Source organism: Sesamum indicum, linkage group LG9 (assembly GCF_026168435.1).
Source record: "Sesamum indicum cultivar Baizhima isolate 11 linkage group LG9, ASM2616843v1, whole genome shotgun sequence".
Lineage (NCBI taxonomy): Eukaryota > Viridiplantae > Streptophyta > Magnoliopsida > Lamiales > Pedaliaceae > Sesamum > Sesamum indicum.
In genome coordinates, this window is record NC_142665.1 from 21,634,494 (window position 1) to 21,654,110 (window position 19,617).

The 19,617-nt window shown below is 35.1% G+C and overlaps 4 protein-coding genes across 7 annotated transcripts; 2 read left to right on the plus strand and 2 right to left on the minus strand.

Annotated features, from left to right (window-relative positions):
* Positions 1-1,257: 1,257 nt before the first annotated feature.
* Positions 1,258-6,266, plus strand: LOC105179660 (putative amino-acid acetyltransferase NAGS1, chloroplastic). Its single transcript, XM_088885499.1, is given in 11 exon segments — positions 1,258-1,817; positions 1,967-2,054; positions 2,273-2,478; positions 2,632-2,783; positions 3,210-3,621; positions 4,105-4,202; positions 4,851-4,962; positions 5,047-5,206; positions 5,770-5,842; positions 5,980-6,107; positions 6,110-6,266. Coding segments are annotated over 11 exon segments (1,797 nt in total). The 5' UTR covers positions 1,258-1,469; the 3' UTR covers positions 6,130-6,266.
* A 680-nt stretch (positions 6,267-6,946) lies between these two features.
* On the minus strand, positions 6,947-10,157 carry LOC105177829 (NADH dehydrogenase [ubiquinone] iron-sulfur protein 4, mitochondrial-like). Its single transcript, XM_011101088.3, has 5 exons — positions 9,920-10,157; positions 9,458-9,546; positions 8,745-8,874; positions 8,073-8,102; positions 6,947-7,178 (listed from the first exon to the last, which is right to left on the minus strand). The coding sequence occupies exons 1-5, from the start codon at positions 10,082-10,084 to the stop codon at positions 7,119-7,121; spliced, it is 474 nt and encodes a 157-aa protein (XP_011099390.1). The 5' UTR covers positions 10,085-10,157; the 3' UTR covers positions 6,947-7,118.
* A 1,632-nt stretch (positions 10,158-11,789) lies between these two features.
* LOC105177828 (telomere repeat-binding factor 1) lies at positions 11,790-16,278 on the plus strand. Of its 4 annotated transcripts, XM_020699277.2 has the most exons (8): positions 11,790-12,046; positions 12,309-12,437; positions 13,318-13,527; positions 13,687-14,012; positions 14,363-14,447; positions 14,800-14,883; positions 15,153-15,502; positions 15,568-15,773. In XM_020699277.2, the coding sequence occupies exons 3-8, from the start codon at positions 13,378-13,380 to the stop codon at positions 15,659-15,661; spliced, it is 1,089 nt and encodes a 362-aa protein (XP_020554936.1). In that variant the 5' UTR covers positions 11,790-12,046; positions 12,309-12,437; positions 13,318-13,377; the 3' UTR covers positions 15,662-15,773. The 4 variants fall into 4 exon arrangements, with proteins under 4 accessions (XP_020554936.1, XP_020554935.1, XP_020554937.1 ...); XM_020699276.2 differs by lacking the exon at positions 12,309-12,437 and having other exon boundaries at positions 11,792-12,046; XM_020699278.2 differs by lacking the exons at positions 12,309-12,437; positions 15,568-15,773 and adding an exon at positions 15,973-16,278 and having other exon boundaries at positions 11,793-12,046.
* Positions 16,279-18,105: 1,827 nt separating this feature from the next.
* Positions 18,106-19,045, minus strand: LOC105177827 (Ribosomal protein L12/ ATP-dependent Clp protease adaptor protein ClpS family protein). Its single transcript, XM_011101084.3, has one exon. The coding sequence runs from the start codon at positions 18,912-18,914 to the stop codon at positions 18,423-18,425; it is 492 nt and encodes a 163-aa protein (XP_011099386.1). The 5' UTR covers positions 18,915-19,045; the 3' UTR covers positions 18,106-18,422.
* Between the last annotated feature and the right edge of the window lie 572 nt (positions 19,046-19,617).

The following is a 19,617-nucleotide window of genomic DNA, read 5'->3' on the forward strand; positions in this document are numbered from 1 at the left end:
CTTGCGAGCTGAAAGGCCAAAGTGACAAAAAAGTAGAGTGATGAAGATGGCATACCATAAATACACTAACTGCGGAGTATTTATAGCTCAAGACCGGGGGTTTGGTTGGTCCAATGAGTCTCCTCCACGTGTCCCGGGTTGCTAGGATCGAAAATGCGCGGATTCTGTTAATAAAATTGTAATTTTGCGCCATTCCAAAGGTAAAATAATATTTCTTTAATAAATTAGGATTTTACCCCATCAAACAGTGTGAGTTATCTAGTGAAATAAAACTTGGGAATGCCCCGATTTTTTAGGACGATGGCTTTGAAGTTGAATCTGTCTCCAACTGAATGGGATGACAGTCTTATTTCTAGTGGGAATTTCCTTTTTGTTTGCCGTTATTTTAATAGGCAAGTGACAAGAGCTCGTGCAAGATATTCGTTAATGGATGTTCCTCGTATTCATGCACCTTGCGAGAGCTCATATATTTGTACAATCAAGTGGGTTAGAGTCTATCTTTCAGAATTTTTTTTCGAGTAGGTAGGCCTCGTATTTACAAAACTCGTATTATTGTTTCCTTTTTATTATTACTATCTCTTTTTGTACAGTAATAGTAATTATTTAATCTTTAATTTATTTATCTTTTTAAGTAATATAATTTTCAAATTCTATAGTTTCAGAACTCAAACAGATGAGCTCCTATGAAATATTTGATAAGAATTTATATTTTTGCAGGTACTTATAGTATTTCTGATTTTCGATCTATTTAATATTTATTCCATGATCACTCCAGTAAGCAGTCAATTTTTTAATTAATTCAAGGTGAAATTATACTTTAATCTCATAAGACATGGGCTCAACACTTTTAGCACTTTGCTTTGTGAAAATTTTAAAATAGTCTCAAAATTAAAAAAAAAATCCACGCATTTAATAATATGCTTTACGTGTTTCTAAATGATTTTAAAATTAAAAAAACTCGATAGAACTAAATGAACATGCACATTGCACTAAATAGCCAATGTCCAAGTTTTTGTATGCAATGTGCATATTCATAAGTTGTGTTAGCAACTTAGGTAACGAAAACATACATTATATATTTTATTGTTGTCTACTTTTTTGTTTTTTATGAAAATTTAAATATAAAATTATATTTGTCGAATATCTTAATTTTATAAAATAAAAAAATTAAATGTATCAAAATTTATTAATTTCGAGATTATTTTAAAAATTGTATAAAACACAAAACTAAAAATATAATTTTGCCTAAATATTCTTCCAAAACAAGAAAAGAGACGAAGCAGTGGCGGGTGTGAGAAAGTCAGAAAGGACCAAAGACAAATTACTCCGCAACTCTATCCGTTAACTAGCCCGCCGGCCCCAACACCACCGCCGCCGCCCTCGCGGTCGTCATTCGTTATTAGCATCAATTAAGATCCCGCCGAACTGGGAGTTTATTGACTAATTGCACTCTTTGGGCTCTTAATTCAATGGCTATCGCATCTGCAAGCCCTTGCATTCCAATTCAAAACGACGGCCCTCGTAGTCAATCAATTTTATCACCCAACTCGGTTTTGAGGCGGAGAATTCATTTTGGAGGAATACATTTGGTAAAAATGCCGTCCTTTGAGGTTAAGAATGGCTATGTAAAGAAAATCAGTGTGTTTGGGGAAACAGAGAGTGTTGCAACTGACGTCAGTAGTGCTCTGAAAGACGAGCTGTTCGTGCGGTTCTTCAGGGAGGCATGGCCTTATTTTCTGGCTCACAGAGGCAGCACTTTCGTTGTCTTGATATCTTCTGAGATTGTTGATAGTCCTCATTTGGATCCTATTCTAATGGCACGTTTATACTTTCATTGTTTTTCAATTATTTGTATGTGGCTTGTGTTCCGTTTCTGTCATTAAGCTGAGACTTGATCAGTGGTTTACTATTTAACAGGATTAGTTATTGGGATAGGGTTGATCTAATTGATGGAGCGTTTGTATAGGATATTTCTCTGCTCCATGGGCTGGGAGTCAAATTTGTTCTTGTTCCAGGGTCCCACGTCCAAATTGACAGGCTTCTGGCTGAAAGAGGTAAGCAAATTTTTTGCTCCGACCATACCCTGGTTCAGATTCAGTTTTCATGTCTTCTTTATGCTGTTAGGAGTACTGGTTGGTGCTTGATTGACCTTTATCCATCAAAATCTTTTGGTTTATGGTAGTGTTTTTAGAATGTTAGAGCTGGTTGTTGCTGATATTTGAACGTTCATGTCTTTGCTACTGTGTTGTAATAAACATATTCTGTGTCTCAGGATCTGAACCCAAGTATGTTGGCAGCTACAGAATCACAGACTCTGATTCTCTTAGTGCTGCAATGGATGCATCTGGGAGGATTGGTTTCATGATTGAGGCAAAACTATCCCCTGGGCCTTCCTTAAGTGGTATCCGTCGTCATGGAGACAATGCCCGCCGGTATGATGGTGTCAATGTTGCCAGGGGTAATTTTGTGGCTGCTAAGGTGAGAATACTTATTTACCAGCTTCTAGAATAGGATACTAACTTGTATATGTAGTAGTATTACTTTTTCTATATACTTGTCTCCTAGTCAGCATTTAAGTTTTCTGTTTATTTCTCATTATTTGCTGAGATGTCATTTTCTTCTTTTTGCCAGAGAAGAGGTGTTGTCGAGGGAATTGATTATGCATCAACTGGTGAAGTTAAAAAGATTGATGTTTCTCACATTCGTGAAAGGCTTGCTCAAGACTGCATAGTGCTGTTAAGCAATCTCGGTTATTCAAGTTCTGGAGAAGTATTAAATTGCAAGTATGCTATATGGCTTTTGATAGGTATTTTTGTTGCTACTTGCAGGCTACGTTTGTGGGTCAATTTTAAAATGTAATGAATTCTGATTGACAGCGACAGACGCAATGAGATCATAATTTGGTCGCTGTCTTGTATCAGTTTCTCAAAATATTTTCTAATTTATTCTTCTATTTTGTTGTTCAATTAAACGTTTTTATTTTATTCATGAGCATGCTTGTGAATTTTCTTTCATTTTGTTGCTAAGTTCATTTATTGTCTTTGCAGAAATGCATGATTAGTTATAGACGTGTTTGTGGAACTTTGGTAGAGAGAATTTTAAAATATATGCTCTTCAGTAGAAAACACAAGATTATGCTTTTTATGTTTTTTTGGACCGTCATGCGATTCAATTCCTAAGAACCAGGTCTTTTATTCTCTACATTGCAGCACTTATGAAGTCGCTACAGCTTGTGCAATGGCTCTTGGGGCAGAGAAACTCATTTGCATCATAGACGGACCAATCCTAGATGAATGTGGAAGGCTTATTCATTTCTTGACTCTTCAAGATGCAGACATGTTGATTCGTAGACGAGCTAAACAGAGCGAGACTGCTGCGAATTATGTAAAGGCCGTTGCTCAAGAAGATCTCAATGCAGCATATGATGATTCAAATCATACAGTCCCTTCTCCAAATGGGACGGCTTTTAGTCAGGCTCCCAAGTTTCAGAATGGTGTTGGCTTTGACAGTGGAAATGGATTTTGGTCCAGTGAACAAGGTTTCCCTATTGGAGGTCAAGAAAACCTGGGTCGATTAAATGGTTACCTCTCCGAATTAGCCGCTGCAGCTTTTGTTTGCAGAGTAAGTTTCCTGAGTTCGGTGATCATGTCTTACTGAATTGTTCATCTGCTAACTGAACGGTGTTCTTGTTTATTGAATTGTTGCTAGTTTGTTTTCTATTTATTGCTGCCAGAAGATGTTGGTGATTACTAAACCAATTTCCAGTTATACTATAATGCCTTATGCAAGACAAACTTGGAATAATGAAGAAAAATTATGAAAAGACCACATTTGTTTGCAGTTTTGATCTACTTCGAAGTTCCCACTTTCATAGGGCGGAGTTTCCATGAAACTGCTGTTTTTATGGATGTTATAATTTTTACTTTTCAACTCATTATTTGATAATATTACTGCTCTTGTTGAAGTTTTCAAGATCTCATTTTGATATAGTTGTTTGTATTCTTCTGAGGCTGATGACACCACCCCCTCTTGATTATACTGTGAGGCCCTGGTTCTCGACTCGTTTGACCATTAATATGTATATGTTATGTTGTATATTATCAGGGTGGTGTTCAGAGAGTTCATTTATTGGATGGCACTATTGCTGGTGTTTTACTGAAGGAGTTGTTTCAAAGAGATGGAGTGGGTACAATGGTGGCTAGGTCTGTACCTCTTCTAAAAATATCTTCTTCAAACAATTTTCGGGCTATACTTGTTTTTTCTTGACTGTCAATTTTTTGTAAGACGCATCTTAGCTGCAGAGGCACAAATCCATAGACCATGTGTCTGTAGTATTTCTCTTGAAACTTTTATTCAGTTCAAATATGAAAAAGAAACTTGGAGGTTGAACTGCGTGTTCCATAAATCTTCATTCTGTTTTTAGATTCACCTATAATTGATGAATTTGTTGTGATTCTGTCTCAACACTAACGACAATAACAAGCCTGCTTTTTTAACCATGGAGTTTCTTGTTTCTTCCCTCAGCGCCGGAGTTTTTTTCACTTTCTTTCCACTTTCTGTTTATGCTTGGTTGTATCTTAAGCTTTCCTCTTTATAATTTCTCACATTGGCATCAACATACATTTTGGATATGGTTCTCAACTTATTGGATACTCATATCACCTTAACAAATTGGAAACCGCAACTTCATTAATGTATCGGGACACTGATCTAACAGAAGAATGCATTAAGGCATTAAGCTGTTGTAAATTGAACCTTCTTTTCCTTTATATCTTCCTCAGAAAATGAGTAGAAATGAAAACTTGGGTTAGTTCCAGTCCGCTAATAATGATATTCCACCGATTCCACAGTGATCTTTATGAAGGGATGCGGATGGCTAGGGTCACAGATGTCCAAGGAATCAAACAACTTCTGCTACCTTTAGAGGAATCTGGCACTTTGATAAAGAGGACTGAGGAAGAGGTTAATACAGTTGATCTAGCATGTTATTTTGAATGTTGCACATATTATTTTTTGTAAGTTTGATCATTATTTTCTGCGCTGCAGGTACTTGGAGCATTGGAGTCATTCATAGTCGTTGAAAGAGAAGGTCATGTCATTGCTTGTGCAGCTCTTTTCCCTTTCTTTGAAGAGAAGTGTGGAGAGGTAGCTGCTATTGCCGTTTCTCCTGAATGTCGTGGGCAAGGACAGGGAGACAAATTGCTTGGTATGACAAAAGTCTTGCTCTATCTCTTGTGTTGTTTTCAGTAACCTTGTAATTGTTGCACCTGTAAGTGCATAAACCCATTGAAAGTTCCGTTGGCATCTTTCAATCTGAAGGGATTATTACTGATTTATAACTTTGCTGCAACAAAAAGTTCCATGAATTGGGTTCAAAACTTATATTATTCTCAAGTATTCAAGATAGTCACTTTATGCAATAGGAGGTTATATCATATAACACTGATGCCTTTTAATGCAATTGTACAAACTGTTACAACTTCTTTATTACCATATTATCATCCATTTTTCTCCTATCCACACGCATCACTACCTGAATTTCCATTCCCCTCCTTTCCTCTTTAAGACTCGAGTGTTTAGCTTGCTCACAACCAAAATTTATACGGAAAAGGCAGAAAATATATTTCCTTTTCCACACTTGTTCATCTGCATGTAATGGAAAAGTGCAGAATATTTCAGAGAGCCATGTGCCACTACTAGTGTTCTATTAAGAGTTCTACCATGCTTTTCAAATGCATAGATGATAATTTTCCTGTTGAACATGGTCAGATTATATTGAGAAGAAGGCATCTTCCCTTGGGCTGCAAATGCTTTTCCTACTGACAACACGCACAGCAGATTGGTAAGCAATTCTGATCCTAGTTTTACAATATCATCTGTGCTAGATGTGACAAGAAAACCGATCATTTGAGCTTCTTTAAAGTTAAAACATATGTTCGATGTGTTGCCACTTCTAATTACAATATTTGCATTTGACAGGTTTGTAAGGCGTGGCTTCTCTGAATGTTCGATTGAGTGCATACCAGAAGAGAGGAGGAAAAAGATTAATATATCTCGTAGATCCAAATATTACATGAAAAATCTTTTGACTGATAAGAGTAGCATTCGCTAAATGGTTCCTTTGCATAACCGAAGCAAATTATGTGCTAGCTGGCCGTGTTTGGCTGTGTTTTTCATTTTCTATCGCAAATGTGTTTTTTTGGATATTGTATAGATTTTCGTGTGAAAATAAAAATATATTTGAATTAATAAATAAAATTGTATTATCAGGTAGTGTTAAATTAATATATATTTTTTAGATGAAAATGATAATTATATTTTTTATTGATTTAAAATGTTAGTCATGTCACATCAAAATGTTATGAAAAAATACACTATTAATTTATAAAATTAATGATTTAATTTAGGAATAATTATACATAAATCCTCTATATTTTAAAAAATTATAATTAGTCCCCTTTAGGTTTGCTTGCGTCTAAAAATAAATTACTTTGTTAATTAAAATTTATCAAAATTTGTTGATATTGTATTTACCTTCGATTAATTTATTATTGATTTATTGTAAATAAAATAAATACTTTTATGATCAAATTATCCTCATATCTTTATGCGCTAATGCATACGAAGAGGTGTATCTTCACCGTTATAAGGGTAGTTTAATTGAAAAAAATTATTTAACTTGCAATAAATCAATAATAAATCAATCAACGTTAAAAATACCGATTTTATTTAAATCTTTTGTTAATATAAATAAATTAGATAAATTTTAACTAACAAAGTAGTTTATTTGTTAGACGAAAACAAACATCAAGAGTGCTAAATTTAAATTTTCAAATCAAAAGGGGTCTATATATAATTATACTAAACTTCATAGGAGGAGAGTGTAACTATCCATTTAATTTATATATATGTAAAACATATAAATAAGTATTGATTGAGATGAGAATGATAATAAACCACTTTCACTTAGAATATATATAAACAAGCATGTTCTATTTTTACCACTGTTTCAAAAATTTAAAACTAAAAATGAATAGAAAAAATTTGATCTGAGGTCGATTTCAACTAGTAGTTACGAGCTAAAAAGCCCGCGAAGGAAAAAACATTGTATAAGCGAATTAGTTCGCCTCTTCCTTTGGAGGGCCCTTCCATTTGAAGTTGTCCGCATATGACTTCACCTGCAAGACGAGTAGGTAAGAATAAGACGGGAGAACTCAAACTTTTCCATTTTAGTTTGAACCAGTAGCCGGCAAGAGTTGAAGGGTTGATTTTCTTTCAGATGGTAAACAAGTGCACATTCTATTCATTAATGTTATCCAAGTACAGGAAATTATCAGAACTGAGAATCTTTACAAGACTGACGAATAAGGATCACCATAAGCAAGCCAAGAATCAACTAAAATGCTTTATAGAACTCCACATAAACCAACTCCGGTGATGAAAACGACAAGTCTATGTAATGCCTTTAGATAAACAGCATATTGGTCAAAACACTTTTCTTAATGCAACTTATTTTTGAAATTTTCAAAATTAAGTAAATACGTAAGGTATTACTTCCAGAGGATATATATTGCCTTTGTAGAACATCCAGTAAAACAGGGTGGTACGTTTTTTGTCTAAAGCATAAAGAACCACTCTTCCAATTAAGCTATGGAAATATACAGTGTTCCCCATAATAAGTGGAAATGTACTCTGGTGTTCGAGTGGGAATGACATTTTCATTTGCCTCTTCAGTTTTCTAGGGGAAATTTTATCTAAAAAAGTGTTGTGCTTAAGAAGCACTCAACACCGGTGAAAAATGGGTTGATGGCTTTCAGAACCCCTAACTTAAGAGTGTTGATGAACCAAGCAAGTTGCAACCAAACTGAACTAAACATGGTATTCACCAGAGATCAAGATCTCTAAACTCGGTAAAAGAAAAAAAGAAGAAATAGCCAAGTTCATACAGCATGAATTAAAACATCGAACTATTTAAATAAAGCAACCAAAACCATGAAAACGGAACAGCAACTACTATGGCAGATTTATGCTAATAACTCGAAGGAGATCAAATAGTAACAAGAACATCAAACCTTCAATAATGGAGTCTGGTGCTTCTTCACCTGCAAAGGAAAACATAAGAGAACTTGATTTCTTAATCAGAATAAAAGGAAAAAAAGTAGTCCCTGCATATATTTAGCACATCTGATGCATCACTAAAGCAATGGAAAATGCTAAGGAAAAGCCAGGATATGAAATCATCTAGAACAATCACACTATTCATATATGACCTCATCCTGAAGTATTCAACACAAGATACTATAGGATTACTGCCACATTTCATCAATGTCGCACAATCTCAAGGGAAAGAACATTAAACGAACACAATGCATTTATCCATCAGTGGTAATTCTAGTGATTTAAAGTAATTTCACCAGAACAGTCTGTCTCTGAATTCAAGACTACCAACAATGAATAAAACAAGGTATCAATTGGATGAACAACTTCAGTTATCATCCTCTATTGTCATCTGACAATAACCTAAATGTATATAACTACTTCCTGAGCCTCTAAAGTACTAGCTGTATAGAGTTTTCAAGTCACCTGCTATTTCTTTTCGTCAACAGGCTAACAGATGACTGCAATTTGATATTAGTAAAATGTTCACGACTTAATCTCCTTCCGTAGATGAGAAGTGAGGTCTAAACAGTATGTGTAGAACTTAGACAATTTTTTTCACCAGGAGAAATAGAAAAAGGACATACTGTGTATTCCCAACCATGTCTCTCGGCAAAAGCTATTGCAGCTTCTTGACTGTCAAAACTTAATGCAGAATCACCAACATTTGCATATGGGTCTCCAGTGGATGTCCAGCCCATTAATGGATTTTCCCATCTGCATATGAGCATCAATATATGCTTATGGAATGATCATTGATGAAGTAAATGGTGAATATAAGCACAATGCTGAGGAACGGAAAAGCAGAGAAATCATTGATTCTCTTTAATCCTATACCTGCTCATTTCAAAAAGTGCCAAAACTGATAACATCAGACATGAAAGAACTGACCTAGAAAAAGAAGTATCTACTACTTGATAAGAAACAAATACTTTGAGATGATCGCACAGGAAGACCACCTGTGGATTTGCCCAAGAACTTAGGAAAATAATCTTCTACAATATTTCCCGTTAACAAATATCTCACTTTCCAATCCCAAAATCAACTTTAATGCACAAAATCTATCAACAAAGTGTAACATTCGTAGGCTGATATAATGAAGCTCAGCAATGTTGATAATTCTTGTGGCCTCAATTTGTAGAATACCATAAATTGATCCCAACAAAAAATGAAATGCAACTACAATCCCTCCCTCTTCCTCCAAAAAGTGGAATATAAGAGTACAGATCGAAAAGAGGGAAAATTGAACTGAGTAGATAGGTAAAAGTGAAATGCACCAAGCAAGCAAAGAAAGGCATACTTCTGTGTGGACATGAAATTAATTTTCCATCTCCCGACCTTTCCGGATCCTTGTTGGGTAGCAGTTCGAGCAGGTGAAAAAATCAGGACCTAACCCAAAACCAAAATACGATCAGAGGAATATTTCACCTTTATTTCAAACAACTTACAACCGCTGCTAGCTAATTCAACCAACAAAATGAAAACGAAAATAGCAAGAGCAGAAAAAAGACAACTTTTTTCTAAACAAATATCCTAATCATTAATTGACCCGTACTAGTTCCAAAGCAAATTACAGCATAATATGACTGAGAACCAATTACACCAATTCCGATGGGGCCATTTACCAACAAACACATTGGGCAAAACTGGAAAAAGAAGGGAAAAAAAGCAAGAACGAAGTAAAATTCTCACTCTTCACTTTAAAACTTTCAGAAGAAAAGAGACAACAAAATACTAGAAGACGAAAAGATAACAATGATACCCTTCGGCGGAGGTGCTCTTGTGGGATGCCGGAAACCATACCGATCTCTCCGGGTCTTATTTCCACTAAGGTATCCCCCGTGGAGAACGCTCTCGTAAATGGAGCCAAAGCAGATCGATAAGCCTTGCTGGAATTACTTGCCAGCCGTTGCAGAGAGCTCGCCATTGCAAATAGCCTGATTCGCTGCACAAAACTGGTTTCCTTCTCTCTCTTGGAGTGTAGATTAATTTGGGGCGACCGAAATTTAACAAATGTAATAGTGGAGCAGAAAAGCAAATTATCGATTGTTTAGGGGGTTTTCAGCTATATATCTCATTCCAATATTTCACATCCTATTCTTAACGAAAATATATGGAAAACAACCGCCCTGAATAAATATTAGTTTTTTATATTTTGGGTAAATTATAACAATTTTTCTCAAATTTGGAAATAATTATGAATATTCTCTCGTTATTTCAAAAATTACCAATATCCTTTAATTTTAATGATAGTTTAACAATTAACTCAATCCATTAGATTTTTATCCATTTTTTATGGTTCCAAAATATATTTGTCGATTAAAAATTATAAGTTATTTATTTTTTAAAAAGTATTTTTTTATGGACTAAATTGATAATTTTTTTATAATTTTTAAAATTTTTCATCCATACTGTTCGATTTTCTTATAAAATTTTAATTTTTTTAAAAAAATACAATAAGGACAGATAATTTCATACATAAGAGATGTCGCTGTAATTTACTCTTATATTTCTTATAAAATGTATCGTGATTTTTATGTATTTTATTTTTTTATTTATAATGTACTTTAAAATATATGTATATATTTATATATGTAAAAACAATGTGACACGATAATTAATTTAAGGGTAAAATACACTTTACTCTTAATTATTTTTGATGTAACATTTACCCCTTGAATTGATAAATATAAAATTTATCCTTTTAGTGTGATAAAAATGCATCTCGTATCTTGAGAATTGTATTATTTTTAATATATTTTAGTATTTTTACATTAAATTATTATGAAATTAGTTTTGAGTTAAAATTTTTAATAAATAAAGAATTTAAATTAAAATTAGAATATAGATTAATATATAGTGTAAATGCACAATAAATATAATATAATAACAACTCATATATATATTTTTAAAAAAATAAATAATATATATGCTTAATAAAAAATTCAATATGTATAGAAAAAATAAATAAATATATTTTATCATATTTTTTTAAAAAAAATATATTCAAATAATTGATGTGTAATTATTTAATTTTCTTTAAGAGAATAAATAGTTAGTAACTTAATTTTATAACTAAATTAATAAATATTTTTTATGATTTTAAAGTGTAGTTATTGTATTCATTTATTACTTAACTCTCAACCTGTAAAATATAATAAAATTCAACTATTTAATTTATTGATTATATTTTATTTTATTATAATTAATTTTTTTCAATTAAGAAAATTTTAATTAAACTTAAAATGTGAAATTATTGAAAAAAAGGAAATTTTTTGAACAAATTATCTAAATTTAATTTTAGATGAAAAATGTTATATTTTTTAGCTGAGAAGGTAAATATTACATCAAAAATAGTTTAGTGGAATAGTATATTTTACCCTTAATTTTAGATAGATGTGGAATTCGAATATTCATATTTGTGAAGAATATTTTACTATTATAATAATTATTAAAAAAAATGGTCAACTTTAGATTAAGTATTAAATTATATAAATAGTATCTATTCTTAGTTTCTTACCCTTTAATTTATGAAATCATCATATTTTAGTCCACACATTTTATGGGCCCCCCTCTTTCCTAAGTTAATGTTTGGGTAAAAAAATGTTTTCATACTTAGTTAGGTAATCAGCCAAATTTTGTTATAAATTTTGAGAGGGGCAGCTGATTCTTCCAGAAGAAGAAAAGAGACAGGGAAGGAAGTGGGGAGTTTGAGAGTGTCAGAAGGGGGGCAACACAAATTTACTGCGCAACTCTTCGTTTGTGGGCGTTCCATAGTCTCAGACTAGGGCTTCAATCGTTTCTCAAATGGGTTGAGATTCAATTGTGAATTGTATGGACTGGTTTTGACATTTCTAAACCACTGATTTTGAGTCATCCCTGGTTACGGGTATGGCTACTCAACTCCACTCCACTGCACCGCTCAAACCGCGTTTTGTGTTTTCTGTGAAGGGATATTTTTTAGTTTTTCTGGGAATTTAGAGGGTTCCTTTTGATGAGACATCTTCTTTTTCATATGTGCATGTGCTTTTGTATTGCGTTTTAGTTCTGCGGTGCCTATGGAGTGGTGTCAGTTAAATAGATGTGGAGAATTAGAATCCTCCTTGATGAAATGCCTGGATAAGCTGAGAACAGTTTCTTCTATGTTGCAGATGAGGTTTTGGTAGATGATATGCGAAAGGAGCAAATTTTCTTATGCTATTTAGGGAGCTTCTCAGGAATGTAAAAGTTTGAGCAAGAGGCCTTAAATTCTTGAGATAGTCTGACATTCGAATTTTGACGTATGTATCCTTGGAATAGCTAAGAATTGATTGTTTTTCTGTTTAGACTCAGGGCAACCAATAGGTCCTAACATTTCTGGGGATGATTAATATTGGCTGTTGTGGGTATGTGGATGGGTGGCGGTTGTCCTATCGAGCCTTATTTATTTGTAAGTGGGTTTGTGGATGTATCCTTGTAAAATCCTTCATGCTAAGGAATCATACGTGAAGCTAGTTTTGCAAATGGGAAACTCTTTTCTCATTCTCAATTGCCTCACCATACACATTGCTTTTAACAAGATGTTTTTTAGGTCTTGGATTGGAATGATCTTATTTTGTGTTTTTAACATGCACTCTGTAAAATCTTTTTTGTTGCTCTCATTGACCAATGATCGGTTACAGATGTTGTAACTGCGTTTTTTATCTGTAGGATATCCAAAATATTGAAATTCATTATAGACTTAGATTCAGGTTGTTCATTATGGCTGTCTGTAGTTGTCCGTTTCCTCCCTATCCAAATTTGACATGTAGCATTTTACATGTGAATGGTTGTTGCTTGGGATGTTTATTCAATAAGGTATGAAGGATCATGATCTTTTGATTGCCTGAGTTATTCCTAGGAGGTAATTTACGACTCATTAAACAAAGAGATACTTATCTCCGGAAAATCAATTGGGGAGCATATTTAGAAATTTGGGTGTGTTGAAGAATAGGGTTGTCAAAAGTACATCCTGGGTAAATTCATAAGTTCTAAAGAAGATAGGATGCAATTTCTTTTGTTTGATAAACACACTTGTTTTTATTATTTAAGCTCTTAAGTTTGGAATGTATATCATTCTTCCTTACAAAGTTTTGGTGGCCTAAACTTGTTCGCTTTTTCCGGTGTCTCTGTGTTTCACAGGTGAAACATTGTGCATTACTCAACTAGGTCATTGTTTGTGGAAGATCTTGACTCTGGGTAATGGGTGCCCCTAAACAGAAGTGGACAGCAGAGGAAGAAGGTGCTCTTAAAGCGGGCATTCACAAATATGGAATAGGAAAATGGAGTACCATACTTAAAGATCCAGAATTCAGCACAGTCTTGCGATCACGTTCCAATGTCGACCTTAAGGTATTGAATAATGGTTATTTCCTTATCCTCTATGTTGATTTTGCAGAAATCAAGATTTAGAATGGACATCCATGTTTTGGTCATAATAACCATATGATATTACTTATTTTTATTCGTTCTTCTTTCAGTTGAATTGATTTCTTCCTCTTTACTGGATAGGACAAATGGAGAAACTTGAATTGCATGGCAAATGGCTTGGGATCTCGGCACAGGGCTAGGGTTGCAAGTAAAAGCAATCAGCTTACTGCCAAGCAAGATGAAGACACCATAGTTCCTAGCTCGATGGTTGATAAGGATTCTGAAATTATCAATGTGACTTCTCTTGGAGCATCTAGTGAAATATCCCACGATGCGGGTTTGAGAAAACAAATCTCAAGGTTGGATGATATCATACATTATGTGCCCTTTCATATTTATGACTTTATTCCCAGCTTGTTCCTACTACCTCTCTACCTACGAAATTGGCACTGTCAAGAACTTTTCAGGTAATTAATCACTGATGAACAAATAGGTCAAAAATTAAATAATCAATTAATGAGTTATACGGTCTACTTAATTGCACATCGTAGGTTCCTTACACGGTCCACTCTCTCTGAACAATTTATCTTCAAAGATCTAATTGATTGAAAGATACATCTGCAGCCTTTTCTCTCTTTTATGTTGTTGTTTGTGTGTGTTTGTGAAAACAACATGCTTCTTGGTGGGAAAAGTGGAAGGAAAGTTTGTTCTCACTCTATAGCTATAAGTATAGCTATGGTGGTCCACAGTCAATCTAAACATGATACAATGTTGCAAAAAATGCAGTGCTCTAATCTAAATACATTTTGGGCTTCAGGTTGGATGATCATATATTGGAGGCTATAACAAAGTTGAAGGAACCGCGAGGGTCCAGTCGGCCTGCAATTGCACAATACATAGAGGTAATAATTTTCTACCTTTGATGGATAAATATAAAAATAAAATGACAATATAAGTCAATTGGGTTGAAAATGAAAGTGAAATGATATGCAGTAATGTCTTGTAATGTGCTAGAAAAGTTTTGGAGGAATCAAAATTTGTCTTTTCTGCAAACTTCCCCATATAATTCTCATAAATATTTTGGCTCCTTATGCAATCTATATGTCTAGAATTATCATAGTAATTGTCATCTTATGATTGATTCAAGGAGCAGTGAGATTCACATATTTAATCATGGTTATCCATTGAAGTTTTCTTATGTCTGCTATGATTATGAGTTTCTAACTCTCACATTGTATATGGTTAATATGATAGGAGCATTACTCAGCACCTCCAGATTTTGAAAGGACTTTGGCTGCTAGTTTGAAAGTTTTGACGGACAATGGACGATTAGTTAAGGTATTCCATAGTAACTGCCATTCTTTTCCTTTTTGTGCTTCTTTTGCATCTTTTATTTCCTTTGGGGCTGGGGATGATGCATGACACATGAAATTTGATACTTTTCATGGTCACATATTGGCAGATTCTGAATGCAGATATGGTGTATAATTACCTGTTTTGTCGAGGACATTTTATTATTTGAAGCTGTTAACCATGTTTTCATAGGTGGATCACAAGGATAGGACTAATTTATTCTTTGGAGTTGTTAACCTCGATTGCATGGGCAGGTGAAGCATCAATATAGGATCGCACCAAGGTCGGTATCTCTTGTCTCAGGGAAAGAACCGCAGTTGTTACTTGAGAATGGAGCTAAGAAAGATCCTTCAGAAGCAGAGAGAAACAGTGTCATACTTCTTACTAAAGCCAAGATTGATGCGGAGCTGGAGAAAATGAAGAGCATGAGTGCAGAAGAGGCTGCTGCAGCTGCTGCACAGGCAGTTGCGGAGGCTGAGGCTGCAATTGCAGAAGCTGAAGCTGCAGCTAGGGAAGCAGAGGAGGCCGAGGCTGAAGCAGAAGCTGCACAGTGTTTTGCTGATGCTGCTCAGAAAGCTCTGATCTGTCAAACTATCCGTGTCTGGTAAAGCAAATCCCTGAATTTGAATACCTGTAAAGTTAAGTTGTTAACATATATTTTTATGGCAGCATGACTTTAAACTATACGTGCTTGACCCTATACCTGAATCCCACCAACAATTCTGGAGATCTGTGGCTGTTTCAACTAGTTCGTAGACAGTAGAAATTTGCTTACATGAGGCTATCAAGTTTAGGATGCAGTTGTTTGGTTTCTGGAACAGACCTTAATCCATGCCCTTTATTGAATGTGAACCTATTTGGTTCTATTTCAATTTTGTTTTGTGCCCCCCTTAGTATTTTGGTTAACAAAATTGGCAATTCTTTCTATCTTCTGGTAAAATTTCTGAACAGGCTGCATCTGCAGTTCAGTATTTTGATATTGTGGTGTCTTCTTAACATTAAATTCGGAATGGCAAATTTTGACCGAGTTTCAAACTCTTGTCCCTGATATCCTCCTTTCTCATACCCATGCAGAACCCTGGTGACAGTAACGTCTGATTGCATCTCCAAAATTGTCGCAGACCATTCTCTGAAGGCTTTAGTACAGTGCTCATCTTTTATAAGCATGTCTATATGATGTAGATAAGTTTGTGGAGTTACAAATCTAAGAATTTTGTTCAATTATTAACAGTGTGCTTGGTTGATCAACTGTGACGCTTACCAACTTGTAGGAAATTGCTTAGTACCAGAGTCAGGCTGTTAGAGTTGGAGGACGGTCATTAGCAATTTGTGGTAAATTTTTGGCAGTAGTTTATATGAAGAAAAAGAGAGTTGTCTTCATTACCTCGCTCTTATGTTTGAGTGTAGAATCTGATAAGATAGTGAAAAATAAAAGCAACTTTGATTTTCCTTTCTGGAAAGATGAGGGATGGAAGCACCTTAGTGCATTTGGTCAGCTCCTAAGACATGGAGTCTAACAAGAGTGTGATTCCGTTGTTTCCACGAAAACCATAACAAAAATGTAGTTGGATTTGGTCCTGTTCCCTCCTTCCCCTTCTTCCCCGTTTCCACCAAATAATCTGGAGTCCATTCTCCAGAATTGCTTGCAAAGGACCCCAGTATCTTTCATCACTGGTGCATGCACATTTGCCTGCTCGATCAAGCCTGTGATATACTGTGTCCAAAGCAAAAATTAGCTACAATACACAACGATGAGTGCCCCGTGTTTATGTACATAACAACATCCAGATCTGGCCATAATTGAATTGGGGAATTTCCATTAATTTAAAAGGCGAGCAAAAAGGCCTAACAAGTCCCACGAAAGAGGCAAGTCATCAACTAAGCACCAACACTTGCCCTTACAAAGGGTAACCAAGAAATTCAGAAAGTGACACGGAAAAAAGCATTTGCACAATAGAACTCAGCTTCGGATTCTGAGGCATATGATCCTTCGTATGCAATGAAGCAAAGCTATGATCAATCTCAGTGGTCTTGCATTCCGTTACTCTTTGTCTTGTTCATCGTTTCAGTTCATTTACTCCCTCATCATCCCATCTAAAGACGCATATACAGCATCAACTCTGCATAACAAATGCCCCTTCACCAAATGATGACACCATCATCATAGTTATTCATCTTTTATCAGAAGAAATCCATGTAAACTTTCCCAATAATATGAACTCTGTCTCTCTATGGATAACTTTGTACTCTTATCAGCATCTACAACTTAAATTCCACATGCAATTTTTCCTCTTTGTCAACAACCAGATTTTCCGCCTGAGGATTTTTCAGAGAGTCTCTGGACTAAGCACCTCAGCTTCTCTCAGTCACATCACAGAGTAAAAATCTTTAAACCTCAGCCCCCTCCCTCCAGCATTTTGATGCTTTTAGTGCCACATGAGTGCCAATCAAGCACAACCAAACTACCTAATCCAATCACCGCGTTCAACACAAATACAGAAATATATAATATGTGAATTGGTGACAAATGATACAAAGCATTTGAGCATAAAATCGTCCTCTTTTCAGCTCTCAAAATCTTATTCACCTTATTAACAATCAGATTACCTTGGTGATTAAGTTAAAAGCTGGAATTACCTGAGATCAGTTTCTTAACCAAATGGACTTCAACAAGGTCCAGCCTCTATGTTGACACCACTTTACAGGATGATATTACCTCTATGTTCCTGCATTGCGCCCAGAGAGTTGACACACAATGACACAGTAGGAGTTCCACGAAACAAATGTTATTTACAGACTATCAGCTATTTCAGTAGAGGACGTAGGCTCAAATGACAACTCAAGGAATTGCAATCTGTTATTATAAGGCCAGATGTCTTCCTCTTCTCTCTAGCAAGCTTGTCTCATATGTATCTGGTGAATTCTGGTAATCCTTAACGCGAACTTCTCATCATGATAAAAGAGGCGGAAGAAAAAAAGAAGGGAGTAGAAGAAAGCAGAAAAAAGATAATTGAGTATTATTTCATAATACAACAAAGACGACAGCTTTTCTTGACGCCAATACGAAGCAACTGATCACATATACTGAACTTTGGTCATAAACCACCAGGAAAAACTATATCATACACAAGCTAAACAGAATGACTTATTATGTAAATACATTGTAGCTGAGCTGAATGAAACCATGATGCCGATGGCAAGAGAGAATTTCATGATGTCAGAAACTTAAAAGTTGAATCTCAGAATTGCAGATACAATGAACAATTCATGATCTGCCAGTCTAACCCTTAAAGTTATTACTACCATCTCAAGCTGAAATAATTCAAAGACCCATCTTTCAAAACTAAGAAAAACTCAATATCAATTCTACTGCTATTGCTTCAGATAACGATCAACAGTGAACAACTGAACTTAATGTGCATACATTTCATTTCTCTTCATGAATAAACATCCATTGCATTCCACAGCAAAGTAAAACCACTCTCAGGGGATAAAGCTAAAATTGTTCACAAGTCTGATTCACTTCACTCCAATACCACAGTAGCACCAACTTCCTTGAGCTTCGCCATAATCTTCTCAGCCTCCTCCTTCGTAACCCCCTTCTTCACCACGGCCGGCGTTTTCTCCACCAAATCCTTAGCCTCCTTCAGACCTAAATCCGTGAAAGCCCTAATCTCCTTAATCACCTTAAGCTTCGCTGCGGCGTCGAATTTCTCCAATTTCACATCGAACGCAGTTTTCTCTTTGGCTGCCGGGGGGGCGGCCGATGCGCCGCCGCCGGCCGACGAAGGGGATTGCAATCCGGGTGCGGAGGCCGCGGGGCCATAGCGATTGAGGCCCATTTTATAGCGCAATAGGATGACATAATCATGGCGCTCGATCTTGTTTAGGTCCAAGAGCTCGTCGGCAATCCGTTCAAGCTTCTGACTTGGGGTCTGGGAGGCGGTGCAGAGGGTCCGGCAGAAAAGCGCTCGAGTGAGGGGATTGGAGGGGATTCTGGAAATTAAGGAGGACATTATGGAGAGGGAATAAAGTCGGGAGTTTTCAGAGTAGCATTTGAACAGAGTGCGGTAAAGGGGGAGTGGTGAGGCAGAGGATGTTTCTTGATGGGTTTAGGTTTCTAATGTTGGGTTGGGTGAATGCGAGCGCGTGATTAGTGCTTATGAAAATGCTATTAAGATTAGATTGGGTTTTGTTAGATTAATCAAATCAATAATACCGTTTATTACTGTGGAGTAAATGAATTCCAGATTTAATAAGAATTTTAATTAATTAATACCTATATTTATGGAAATATGTTCTTCTACTTTACACTACAAAAATAATCAGGTTCAATTCATTAAATATTGAATTTCAGCATCCCAAACCAATTTCAATTTCAATTTCATATCTCTTCCAAATTATATTTTATTAGGTTCTAGGTTAATATTTATGATTCATGTGTATTTATTTAAATTGATAGATTCGAAATTGAAAATTTAACAGATTCGTCAAATTAACTGTGGTAAGTTGATGCTACAAAATATTTTAATCGTTGAACTTCATTTTCAACTATATTTTATGATACTGTAATAAATTTTTAGTTGTACGTAGTACGAATTTGATCAATTTAATTATTTTTTATGGATAAATGTAAATTACACCGTAAAATATTGAAAAAGAGCAAAAAGACCCCCCTAAAAAAATAAAAGGACAAAAAACCTCCCCAACTTTTTAATA